At 36.5% G+C, this 13,788-nt stretch overlaps 1 protein-coding gene across 1 annotated transcript in view; it reads right to left on the bottom strand.

The window, feature by feature from the left end:
• The window catches only part of LOC124368720, a 34,986-nt gene extending 28,701 nt beyond the window's left edge, over positions 1 to 6,285 (bottom strand). The window contains exon 1 of the mRNA XM_046826028.1: positions 5,835 to 6,285. Within this exon, the coding sequence (XP_046681984.1) occupies positions 5,835 to 6,217 (383 nt within the window). The 5' untranslated portion in view covers positions 6,218 to 6,285. The remainder of the gene's footprint in view (positions 1 to 5,834) is intronic.
• Between the last annotated feature and the right edge of the window lie 7,503 nt (positions 6,286 to 13,788).

Raw genomic sequence — 13,788 nt, forward strand, 5'->3', positions numbered from 1 at the left:
AATCTTCGGATCAGAGACAGAGAAGGTATGGAGTCGAACAATGGCCACCGACCCCTAACCTTGACCTCTGACTAGAGGAGATGAGAGAAAGTTGCCCTCGCCATCGCACCTATCTTATCGAACCGAGGTTCAATGTTAATGAGGAATTTAATATTCGGATTGCAAAGATAATTCCTAAGAATGAGAGACTACCTGTGGGACACACGATATTACCTGGTTCAGAGAGAGTGCATTCGAACAATTGCCACCGACCTCGACTTTGACCTCTGACCGTACAAGAGCTGAGAGAAAGGTGCTCTCCCCAATGAACCTATCTTATCGTGACGAGGTTCGATGTTAATGAGGGAGTTAACATCCGCTTCGACCCAATTTTACAAAACAGTTAAAAGTTGGGAACACAATTTAAATAAAAATCTGTACGTAGAGTATAGACAAGGTTAATAAAAATACGTTTAGAACTTAACGATAAGAGGACGGGACATTAACATTAAACTTCTACAATAGACAAGCTATAGGACTTAGCGTACGTAATAGAGAGTAAATAAAGAAGCAGTCGTTGACTAACCTCTTAAGTAATGATCCGGCTAGCGCTGTGTAAACTGTATGAGTCAACTTCTTAAGACAATCATACAGATCAATTTGTGAACACCTCAATCGCGTTTAGTTGTATGCATCCAACAATAAAATTTCATTACCTTAAAAAATTATCAATATAGATATTATTTTAACTGGTCATAAATAGGTCATATTTAATTGTTGTATGTATATCAAGTATTTAAATATCTTCAGTAGTTTCTTGTACCTGTACTACGGAAAGCGTGTTGCATATTTTAAGTGACTGCAAATACTACACCAGCTTTTCGAACAAAAGCAATTCATATACATTCTTAAATTCGTAACATCGTTTTCAAATTTTCACAATGCCCCATCACCTTTTTATAGCAGGTCTATTCTCAGGAAGTTTTATCAACAAATTGTGTGTTTTTTGTTTTTGTTTTATATATATTAAAGACATTTAAAAAAGATTCAACTTTCGTATGATAAACCGATAAACAATTTTCGGTAAAATGCATTAGCAAAGGGCGTTAGTTTTTACTGTTCCATATTATTTTTAATCGGATTTTTGAGAAATGGATTTTATTTATATCACGATGCTACAATAACTCGACGTATATAAACTTAAAATTGTGTACTGCAATCTTCACACTGCTCTTTTACTACCATGTAACAAAACAAAGAGATGCGAAATTTATCCTATCGTCTTTTCAAAAAGAAGTCCGTAAGTATTTTGAACACTTGTTTTCACGTAGCGTTTCGGCGGATTTTTTCCCTTGAAGGGAATATTTTAAATTTGAATTGTTTGATCTATTATACAAAGTTTTGTTTGTCTAATTTTCTATTTTTGCTTGACCTAATATGTATATATTTTATCTTATTTAACATTTTTAATAATTCAAAGTTTGTCCACTATATAGTGGATCTTAAAATAATAATAAGGTTTAAATAGTAGAATAATAGGGTAGGGTAATAATAGGCTTTGACTTTGTAGATAAAAAATGTATCTTTTGTTCCCGTATTATTTATGTTTGGGAAATAAACAGGTTTAGTCCTAAACAGATAAAATAAAAAGTGAGATCTACCCAATACGATGTAACTTATTTTTTATCAACTTTTACCCTCCAAGATGTTAAGTTAAGCTACTTATTCTCTGTTTATACAAACACAATTAGAATTACACTGTAGATATACATGTATGAGCATGTTGGATGGGGATTCAAAGCAATGACAATCAAATCTATTAAATTGATCTTTTAACCTTTTTTAATACACTGGCTATAACCACATAAATACATATTTCTTGACACTTTTGGTTACAATTGTGGAACGGATATAAATAGACCCCTTTGATTCTTCGCTAAAATGATACAGGTGGAACGATTTGACCAATGGTACACAGGAAAGCCTATATTACCACTATAACTTGGCAATGTTATCGGTAATCGCACGTTTATCATCTTTTTCCGGAATGCCCTGTATTTAAAAACTAACAGCAGATTTTGGAATGTTAGAATATAGGTTTGCGGGTTCGCAAAATTTGCTAACATAAGTGAAAATCTTGAAAGATTTGAGCCCGACGTGGAAAACCATCTCCAGTCAACAAATATTTAACTAGGACTGTCAGAAGCTCATTCATCCATGTTCATTTGTTGAAGCTCAAGCAAACGACGATTAATTAGACAAATAATTATGTTTTTTTGTCACAGGCTGCCGGTTTTTTGTTAATCTAGTGATATCCTCTTTTGATGTCATGTTCCTTCTTTATTATTTTAAGGTGTCTCTTGTTTACTTTGGTACAGAGATTTTTCAAATACTTTTATTTTACCGAATTCTTTTTGCATGTTTGGTATACATCATTTTTCTGTGTACCCATTATCTTACAATGTCGTGTATAGCGTCCTCTTCTTTTACTTAAAGTATAAGATGACTCAACTGGATAATGGTGAGATTGGGTTTATTGGTGTAAGTTAGTTTCCCTTAATGTTCAGTAATGTTCAAATTCTAAGGTAAACTTTATTTTAGGATGTATAGCAAGATGCAATGTTGTAGAGTTTCGTGTACGGTAATTGAACAGTATGCCTAAGTTTCTTATACATCCACATAGCAAACTCACAACTTCAGCTTCTTTTAGTTCCTTCCAGTGTTTCCCAAAAGTGTCCCCTTTGTTCCCCAGTGTTCCCTTTTAGTGTCCTCAAAGTTTCCCAATCGTAGGTTTATCGGTTCTGCTAGTGTTCCTGAGTATTACTTGGACAGTTTCTGCAATGGCAATTCGATGAAAACCCATTCACTTCGAAACGCATCATTCAACACTGACAAACAAATCTTTGTCATCAAATTTACAACGTTTAGAACTCGATGACTTCGGCAATGCAAGATAATTTTTTCCACTCGGCAAGAAACGGAAAAGCCTGTACATTTATAGTAGATGTACTAATGTTAAGCATACACCCAAGTCAAACCCTTTAGAGTGAGAGGTCCGATAGAGAGGATTTCTATTAAGTCCAGTATAAAGACATAACGTAAACCATTAAACGACACAGGCGGTTATTATGGTGGCTGTAAGTATGGATTATGTGACATCAGTGATACGCCTAAGTGATGCCCCTCTAGAGAGCGTGGCCTGATACATTTGTCTGTTACGTTCAAGATATAGGTCTAACGTAACTCATTAACGACACAGTCAGCTAGTATAGGACCATAAGTATGAATAAAATATAATAAAATTAATACGCCCAATTGATGACCCTAAAGAGTGGGTGGCCTGATACATTGTCTGATATGTCCAATGAGCTACTAAGGCGCTATACATAAAAAAATGTTAAACATAGTGATTATATTTGAGGCTGATATTCAATCAAAAGAGAAAGTTAATAAAGGCGGAGCGTCATGTGGCTGATGCAGACAGAGGCGGAGCTGCTTTTCTAAGTATGTTAATAGGCCACTAAGTGGACGTAGCGGATGTGAAATTTGATAGCATCTCACTCTGTGGCAGGGGAGGAGATAATTTGATTTGTTTTGACCAGTGGTTTCACTAATTAAGGTGGCTCATGTAACTGTTATGATTATTCCACTTCAAATGACTTTTTAATTAGCTACTTGACCATAATTATCACATAAATAAATTACCAACACCCAAAGTTAAAGAGGTTACTGGTTTACCAGTATTTTTTAAATGAGCAAATCCAACATATATAATTTTACACTTTCGTTATATTTTGGAGATTATTTTCAGCCTTACTTTAGAAACTAAACTCAACGCCTTAGCGGTACAAAAACTATAAACCTTAAAATTACTCACTGAAATCTAAATCTATCAACAAAACAATACGTGACCTTATAGAATATTACTGACCTTCCCCAGTTATTTCTCTTTGAAGAAAAGCTCTTCAACTAAGGATAGCATAGAACTCTGACCATGCAGATCAGTACGAATTATGTATTTATATAATTAAGAAGGCATTTTATAAAGAGAGTGAACAAGCAGTAAGGCAATGTCCATGAGAGCCTTTGATAAGACTGCTCTTACCTCTTGAGGTTAATGATAATATTTATGGTAACTACAGTGCAAGTTATATTAACTTTATAAGCGCATCTCTTTGTCAACATGTACAATCTATTAACATATATAATGTTTTTACGAACACTATTTAAAAACTCTATCAGTCTCTTTCTTTATTAACTATCTATTGCTTCCTAGCTTATCTAGTTACACTGTAATTAGTCAACTTCTAGCTAACCAATAATCAGTAATTCCTTAATCAGACATACCTAGCCAATCAATAATCAGTAATCTCTTAATCAGTCACACCTAGCCAGTCGATTGATAGTCAGTTACCCCGTAATCAGTAACCACCTAGCTAGTGTTCAGTAATCAGTCGCCCCTAGCCAGTCGAATGATAGCTCCGATATCACATAATCAAATACTAACTAGCTCCACTGGCCTTTTAACCACTTATCAGTCACCTCTTAGCCATTTCAAGTCGTCTGATATGTAAGTCAGTCCATAATCAGTCGCCTCCTATTACGGTGGTAGTTCTGCCTGGTGGTAGTTCATGGTAGTTCTACCTCTCACCCCGGGTTTTGAACAATGTTTTAAATCTTTGTTACATGTATTTAATATCCAACCAAACCATTTTTGATTCGTATAATTCCGCATTTCCTCAAATACGTTATGTTTATTTAAGTTTAATATGTTTATCTCAGAAAGCAGCGGACAGTATTGCTATAAAAATATTGTATAAATGTAATAACAAAAATAAAAAAATCTGTATATAAGCAATTTTTTATTTTATAATATTGGAAATTTTCTATTATAGTTTCTATGATACAACAATGTTTCAACACTCTATGTGTACTTTTTTAGTTTTTACCAGCTACATTGTTTTATCTCTCCAGGTATTTGCACTTGGTCAAGAATAGTGTTATTTATATTACATGAAACATTTTATATGGCGGAAGTTGTCCAAAGTGTTATTTACAACTTGCACGCCAAAATAGAATGAGTCTAAAGGTGTTCCTTTATTGCCATGGAACGGATAAGGATTCATTTGAGTAGGGTTTAGTGATGTCGTATGTTGTCACGTTTCAATGCCTTACTTAGCCGTTACGTCACACTGTCTTGCCTCGCTAGTTGTTCAACATCCACCTTCTGTACAACTACCGAGTTACCTCCTGTATAACTAACGAGTTACCTCCTGTACAACTAACGAGTTACCTCCTGTACAACTAAACGAGTTACCTCCTGTACAACTAACGAGTTACCTCCTGTACAACTAACGAGTTACCTCCTGTACAACTACCGAGTTACCTCCTGTACAACTAACTAGTTACCTCCTGTACAACTACCAAGTTACCTCCTGTACAACTAACTAGTTACCTCATGTACAACTACCGAGGTACCTCCACATCACGATTGCTTGCTGTTGCAGCAGTCAATAAATGTTCTAGTTGTGTTACACAAACCATTTTAATCTTCTGCAGTAATACATATATATTTAAGTTAGTTTTCTCAATGACTCACAATGAACAGTTAACTGGCAATCAAATGTGGTGCGTTGTGTAGTGTAAAACTGAATATCTGCTGATTAAGTATCTTTATATAAATCTTACAAAATGGACTTTTCAAATAAAAGGGACGCTACTTTTAAAGTTTGTACCATGCCGTAAATATCGGTCCTAGTACAATTGTCTCTCATTTTTATCAAGAACCAGTTGTATTAAGAAAGGGGTGTTTTCTCGTTACCATTACTATAGCTACCCTACAAAAGGAGTATTACCTTGATCGATGGCATCGGCCGACTTTGGCGGTGTCCAGATCCTCAGGTTCCCCGTCGGACTCAGGATACCACTGGGACAACCCGGAGGCGATGAGGTCCCCTATCCTGTCTATGATCTTGCCGACAGCCGGTGACAACCCCTTTTCCTCCTGCTCGACCGATTTATCGTCCACGTCTTCCTTGATAAACATGTCCTCTAGGGCGCGCACAGCCCTCTTCTGGAAGCACACGGTGGGGGAGTCACTCTGGAAGCAGTGGAAGATCGCGAGCCAGGGAGGATCCACGGCCCCGGGTTCGGTGGACAGGATGGAGGCCGCCCGCACCTCCAGACCGGGGCTCGAGCACGCCGCCGCCCACACTAAGCTCCAGATTATCAGAGACATCACTACACCTCGACACTGCACTACGCTGTGACCGCGACCGCGCCACGCCGGTCACCTTTTATTTAACGAGTAAGGAGGAGGGAGGAGGAGTCGCAGGATGTAGCACAGTTGCGCCGGTACCGGTATGCGTGTGTAAGTGTGGCCGGACCCGCCTCTGCTTCTCCTCCTTACGTCACCGGTATCTCCTCCGATTTACCCTCACCTTCTCCCGGTCTTACTTTCGACCTTGAACAGGAGGTCCGATTTTGAAGGAACAATTGAAGGATGAGATGAAATGGAATGTGCTCTGCGCGTCATTGGCATCTTCTACGTGTTGGATATAGGATGATAATGTGCAGTGCCAGTGTACCAACATAAAAAGTCCTGTATCCGATTTTCACAGTTGCACACTATCTACTGAATGGCAGGGGCACTCTCGAGCAAAGACCAGCAAAGATGTCTGGTCAGGCAAATAAAAATACGTACATTTTAAAAATCTAAATCGAAGTATATATAAATTTATTTATATTCTGTTCGTGAATAAACTTCAATTCAAAAGTGCATCCCTTTAATAATTTTGGGTAGCTAATTTTTAAATTATTCTGTACTGTCTGGATTTTATTAAAAGCGCTTATTTCTTTTTTATGTACGGCCTATAGATTTTAAGGTAATTTTCTGATGACGTGTGACCCTTGGATGATTTAATTTGGCCTTTTGCCATTTTTATAGACGAATATCGGTGACGAATCACTGGTAAATGAAATTCTTCCCCTCTAAAACATTTCAAGGGTGCTCACAAGTCATCAAAGGTCTCCTAGTCTGGATTGCTTCCTATCACATAGAATTTCCGATGTCTTGTAACTTTCCCCTGATTTCTTGTTTTTCAGCACAATTCCGTAAACGCTGATCCAAGCCGTCCCTCCCATAATCTTAAGATCTCCCATCGACCTTGGTTGTCTTGTCCCCCCTTGTGTCCATCGACCACTATATCTCGTCAAGATTCCTTGCAAAAACGACTCCAACGATATCGTTCTACAGTTCCGCTCCTAAGATCAAATCTTGAGCTAAACCTACTGAAAAGTAAAGTAAATTAAAGATGTCTTATTTGACCAGGCGAAGTTATGGCTAAGAATTCGTCTCTACCACTTAACCATGAGTTCCATTTGACTCTCGTGTCACCCGAACTTAAAGAAAGCTGGGTGTTTCATTTTAGGCAGAGATAACAATAGAACAATAAGATCTTTAAAATCAATTAATCATCTGAAAACGATAACAACAGCAATTAAATTTTACAGAGATCTTGTCAAAAAGACAATGAATTAGGTTAACAATATTAGGTACTACAGACACTTCACTTATGTTAAGTGTAGTATCTCTTATGCATGTCATTGTATTTGCTTTTATAATCACAAATGTACGTCGATACACATTGTGAAACAAACACGCACTTTTCCAAGGCGTTCATGATTACTTAAGTTTTTTTAACTGAGCCAATTAAATGAATATCTAGAAATATTTAAAATTTGTAATTGACGAGAAATTATTAGTGTGTATAAATTCATGAATAGATGCTCTATTCATGTGTGATATTTTTAAGACTAGATCATCGTATGAAACCAACAACCTCTGGATAAAAGTGTATGCCCACGTCCGTACAAACTCCTATTTTTCAACAACCATGCAGAAACCATTGACACAGTAACGCCGGAAATAACAAGTTCAAAGAGTTCAAGGACAAGCAACCATGCTGGTATAAAACAATTTTGGTACTCACCAATTGACATTGAAAGATTTGGCAAGCGAGCTGGCGGGGGCCACATAGAAAGATCTTGGAAAACAAGGAGAAGATCGGCAGTCATCTAGAAGATTTAACAGCGAAAGAAGAAATAGGGAGTGCGAGTGAGAGTGTTAGAGTGCGGGACAAAATTGATTTAATAGTGGCATGTGTTAGTTTCAAGTGAAAATGAAATGTTTAGAAATTTTGTATTTAGTTTTAAGGATGTAATACGAGATCCAATCAAAAAGTATCCTACCTTTTGGTGCAACGTAAAAACTGAAGTTACCTGAAAAAAGCTGGCGTTAATTTTCTTCAAAATAAGCACCCTGAGAAGCAACACAACGATTCCAGCGACTTTTCCACTTCTGGAAGCAGTCTTGAAAATCACTTTTCGGCATCGCCATGAGATCAGCCGTCGTTTTTTTCATAATTGCTTCTCGACTTTCAAATCTGGTGCCTTTCAATGATTTTTTTGAGGTGGGGGAAGAGCCAAAAATCGCATGGAGCCATATCTGGAGAGTACGGAGGCTGAGGAACTTGCGGAGTGCCGTGTTTCGCCAAAAAAGTTTAAATGAGCTGGGAAGAATGAGCTGGCGCATTGTCGTGGTGTAGCCGCCAATTTTGAGACGCCCACAAGTCAGGTCTTTTGCGGCGAATCGCATCTCGGAGACGACGTTGGACACTTAAATAGTACTGTGCATTCACAGTTTGACCCTCAGGGGCATATTCATGGTGCACAACTCCACGGTGATCGAAAAAAACAGTAAGCATCACTTTGACATTGCTTCGAACTTGCCTTGCTTTTTTTTAGCCGAGGATCCTGGGGAGACTGCCATTGTGATGACTGAAATTTGGTCTCAGGGTCATATCCATAGACCCAACTTTCGTCTCCAGTTATTATCGATGTCAAAAAGTCCGCATCAACCTCACAACATTGCAACATGTCCTCGGCAACATCCAATCGCCGTTGCTTCTGCTCGTCTGTCAGCAATTTTGGCACAAATTTTTGCGGCTACCCGGCGCAATCCCAAGTCATCCGTTAAAATTGCTTCAGCTGATCCGAAACTGACATCTAACTCAGTACTTACTTCCTCCACAGTCATTCGACGATTTTCACAGATCAAAACTTTTGCTTTCTCGATGATTTCCGGAGTTCGACTTGTTTTTGGTCGGCCCGAACGCGCGTCACTTTCTGCCGAGGTTCGACCACTTTTGAAACGGTTATACCACTCTTTAATCTGCGTAACACTCATTGCCTCATTTTCGAATGCTAGCTGAATTTTCCGAATGGTCTCACTTTGTTTTTCTCCGAGTTTCACGCAAAATTTAATGCAATAACGTTGTTCCACTTTTTCCGTCATCTTCAAAGTTAGAGAAAACCGATACGCGCACTTGACTTATCAGTACATACTGACCCGTCTCCGGCGAACCAGTCGGGGGATCAAGATAAGACTTTGTACCTTTCCTTATCATAGTAGGAACTATTGTCGCAACAAATCTTATCTCATTATTGGCAGCAGAAGCCGCGATACACGAGGTCGGATACTTTTTGATTGGACCTCGTATTTCATAATATCATCGTTTCATTAATCGTCTTAATATGTTTCATTTCATTTTCCAAGGTACTTGTACCTAGAGTGATGTAATTAAATTATCATGTGTAGAGATTACATTAATAGTTTTCCTTTTCAAATGCATACGATTATTTATTAATTATGTTTATTTTATATAAATGTTCATAATTTGTAAAAGTAGGAAATTTAATTACGTAAAATTTATAAAATTTTAAATATTTCAAAAGAAAGATTTTTACACGCTTAGTATGTGAATAACAATAAAGCAAAACAAAATAATGTTGGTGTAATATTTAATTATACAATTTGTTATTAAAAATAATAAAACATAACTTTTAGTGTAGAATCCAACATCAAACTATATTCATGCTTAGTATTGGCAACTTTATATGCTAAACGTGTATTGCTGATCTGTGTTACTATTTTAAATTACCATAATTGAAAATAACTGGATTTCGTAATATGTAAAATATTTGCTGGTTAACTTGAGTTTGTTGTATTTCCGATCGAACCTACTAATTTAATCCTCTCACAATAGCCCTAGATTGAAATATATTTTTATTCACATGTAAACATTACTTGGTAAACCCCAATCAGACTTTGCATGGTAGAATTTAACCACAACCTTACAACTCTAATCATTAAAACTATAAAATTGGTACTGAATATTAAACACAATATTTTGTTACAGCTACATCAATTATTATAAACACGTTTAATGAGATATATATATGTATATATATATATATATATATATATATATATATATATATATATATATATATATATATATTTGCAAAAGATTTCACAATAATTATGTAGTTACATCTTCAAGTTATGTGTTTCCCGTCAAATTTGAATAAAATATTACATTGTAGTAGATATTTACTCCTTCTTCATATTTCTTTCCTGCATGTATAAGAGGAACCCCACAAGGAAGACGAGCCAAAATAGAAGCACACAGAACCAGACTCCAACCCTCTCATCCATCTTGATTCTTCACTAGAACGTTTTACTTTGATATTTAAATAAACCAAATTTTGTTTTTAATATAAATTTTATAGTTTCTATGGAAACAAATAAAGATGTATTATCGCTATGGAACATAAGTATAAACACGTTTTATGTAAATACCATCCGTTCTGTTTTCTAATTTGTAAACAAATGTTAAGAAATACATAAATGTATATATATCCCTATATGTATACAGCCGCATTTGTAACTCACTGATAAGGTACACAAAATTCTAACCCACTTCTAGATGTACTAGAAACACGAAATTTCGCACGCTCGTACCTTTTACCTTCAAACCACCGGGGAAAAGTCTGAAAACCGGAAATGTTTACTTTAACCCCCCCCCCCCCAAAAAAAACCACCTCAAAAAATTCGCAAACTATCGCATTTTCCACTCTTGAAGGCATTTCTTTGAAGCCCGATAGCGGGCGAACCGTTAGAGCTAGCTCGGATCTGAGAGAAAATCGTTAGTCGGGAATGAAGTGATCTACAAAAAAGGTCCATTGGACTTTTGCTCTATCTCTATTTGTTTGGCCGTAAAACGCAATTATGTGGAAAATTTTCGCAATTTTCACTTAAACATTTACCTTCCAGGCTCGATAGCGGCCGAACCGGTAGTCGTAGCTCAAAACAAATTTCCAATAAGATTTAGAAAACAGCGCGATCTACAAAAAAGATTCTGTAACATGTTGCTCTATCCTCAATGGTTTGGCCAAAAAATGCGTTTAAATGAACTTTTTGTAAGTTTTACGTGAAAATTGTAATTCTGGGCTCCATTTCAGCCGAAAATGTCACTGTAGCACAAAATAAAAATGTTATTATATACAAATTAATACGATCTACAAAAAAGTCCAGTGGCTTCTTGCTCTGTCTGTATTGGTTTGGCTGCAAAATGCAATTATGTGGAAAATCTTCGCAATTTTCACTTAAGCTTTTACCTGTTGGGCTCGAAAGCGGCCGAACCGTTGGTCGTAGCTTAAAAAGTTTTAGGATTTAGGAAACAGCGCGATCTACAAAAAATGACCAGTAATATTTTCCCCTATCCTCAATGGTTTGGCCGGAAAATGCGTTTAAATGCATTTCTTTTGTAAGTTTAACGTGAAAATTGTGATTCTGTGCTCCATTGCAGCCGAAACTCTAACTGTAATACAAAATAAAAATTGTATTTATATACAAAATAATGCGATCTACAAAAAAGGTCTTAGTGACTTTTTGCCCTATCTTCAATAGTTAGGCTAATATATATTAATATTCGGTAATTTTTACGTGATAATTTTGTTTCTGGAGTCGATAGCGGCAACAATTTTCGTCCTTGCTAAAATTTAAAAATTTTTACATCTAAACAATGACGAGATATACAAAAAAGGTCAAATAGCTTTTTGTCGTATGTCATTTCTTAAGCCCGAAAACACCCTCAAAGGCCAAATCTTTGTCTTGAATTGACAATTGTAGGAGTTTTAAATGTTTATGCGACTACAATTCGTGCGATTCCATCCAGTTCCAGAAAGAGCTTTTATTACTCTGTAAAAGAGTGATTTGTATAACTTCTGACATGTCGATGTAACCCCTCTGGTGGTAAATGTTTGTCTGTCTATATGTATTCGTTGGATATCTCGTGAAACTAATGAGCTGTGGACTTGAAATTTGGTACAATACATCGTTACTACGCTGAAAACTTTCCGTTCAGATCAGGTGTACGTACTTCTCTGGGAGTTGGCTGAGCGTCAGTGAAGTTTATTGCAGTACGATATTTATAGAACGAATAAAGCTATGAACATGGATTTTTTTCATTTTACTTTAATTTTACGTTAACAAGACTTTGTTAAATTACGGACTATATTCCTCCACGGGAACTGGCTGAGCGGTAGCGAAGCACCAGTTGTAGACAGGTACAGAGTAAATTCCCTTTATGTTCACAGGCACTACACCCTCCAAGAAAGAACGAGGTGTGTCTTAACCCCCGGTAACATTAAACCCCCCCTGGAATTTCCTTGTATGACCAGATAACGTCCTGAGTAAATTGAACCCTGTGATGTCTTAAACCCCGGTAACATTAACCCCCCGCCCTCCCCGGAATTTCCTAGCATGACTAGATAAACCCCTGAGCAAATTAAACCCCCTAAACAACTTAAAAATACTGACTCAGGGTCGGGTTTTTATTATATTTACACTAAACAATTCACAATAGCTGACCAGTGCAGTCTTTTCTCCCAAGCTCTGTACCGGCTAAATCAAAGGGCTTACATCAAATCCAATGCCAGAATTGCAACACGAAATTAAATTTCCGACAAAAAAGGTCCAGTCACTTTTTGCCGTAACTCCAACGGTTAAGCCACAAAACGCCCTCAAACTCAAAAGTTTGGTTACAATTAAACACTCTACTTTCCACTTCCTGGCAAACCTAATCTCGGACTTTAGTTATCACCCAATTCTTTTGTGTCCTAAATTTGCTAACACGTCACTTAATTTTTCGACGAAATCCATTGATTATTTTTATATATCACACATCATTTGGCTTATCGTTAGCGAAGCATTACAACCCACGAGAAAGGAAACAGTAGGGAACACGAAACTTGAAAACCAACACGAAAGTCTGAATTTAACCAATAACCAAATCCCTCTTATTCCCGAATGTTAAGCACTTACTTTGACTGGGGCCTTACTTACATATGTATGGAATTTCTTATTAATATATTATTTATAGAATGGTTAAATCTTTCTCAGAGTTTTTTTTTTTACTTTGGTAATTGTTTTTAATGTGCAACATTTGACATTTTGCCAATTTTATGTTCTAATTTATTTCAGAATTATTTAGTTCTGTAGTGTTCGTAGGTTCTTTTTTATTTTGAGATTACATTTTGTTTATTTGTAGATTATATTATTATTTATTGTGACTATATAAGTTTGTAAACATTAAGTTATTGATAGTTTTATATTGTTTGATTTGGATCATTCATATCAAACTTTTTTGTTTATGTTGTGAAAAAACCTTTTTGGAGTAGGAATTAAAAATGAGATACTGCAAAAAAGAAACAATTCGATAGTCAAGATGTTTGGTTGTATTCTAACTTTGGCCATGGAAGGAAGGAACAAGACCTTCTGCCAGAAACCTGGTATAAACACCCTCGGTGGTAGCTTTGCAGCATTCTCAGAAGGTACGGTGGACAGCATGCAAGCCCATCTGGTTTAACTGGACTCGTTTCGCGTGTCCGGTTTGGTCTTCTATG

This window comes from Homalodisca vitripennis, chromosome X (genome assembly GCF_021130785.1).
Source record: "Homalodisca vitripennis isolate AUS2020 chromosome X, UT_GWSS_2.1, whole genome shotgun sequence".
NCBI classification, from domain to species: Eukaryota; Metazoa; Arthropoda; class Insecta; order Hemiptera; family Cicadellidae; genus Homalodisca; species Homalodisca vitripennis.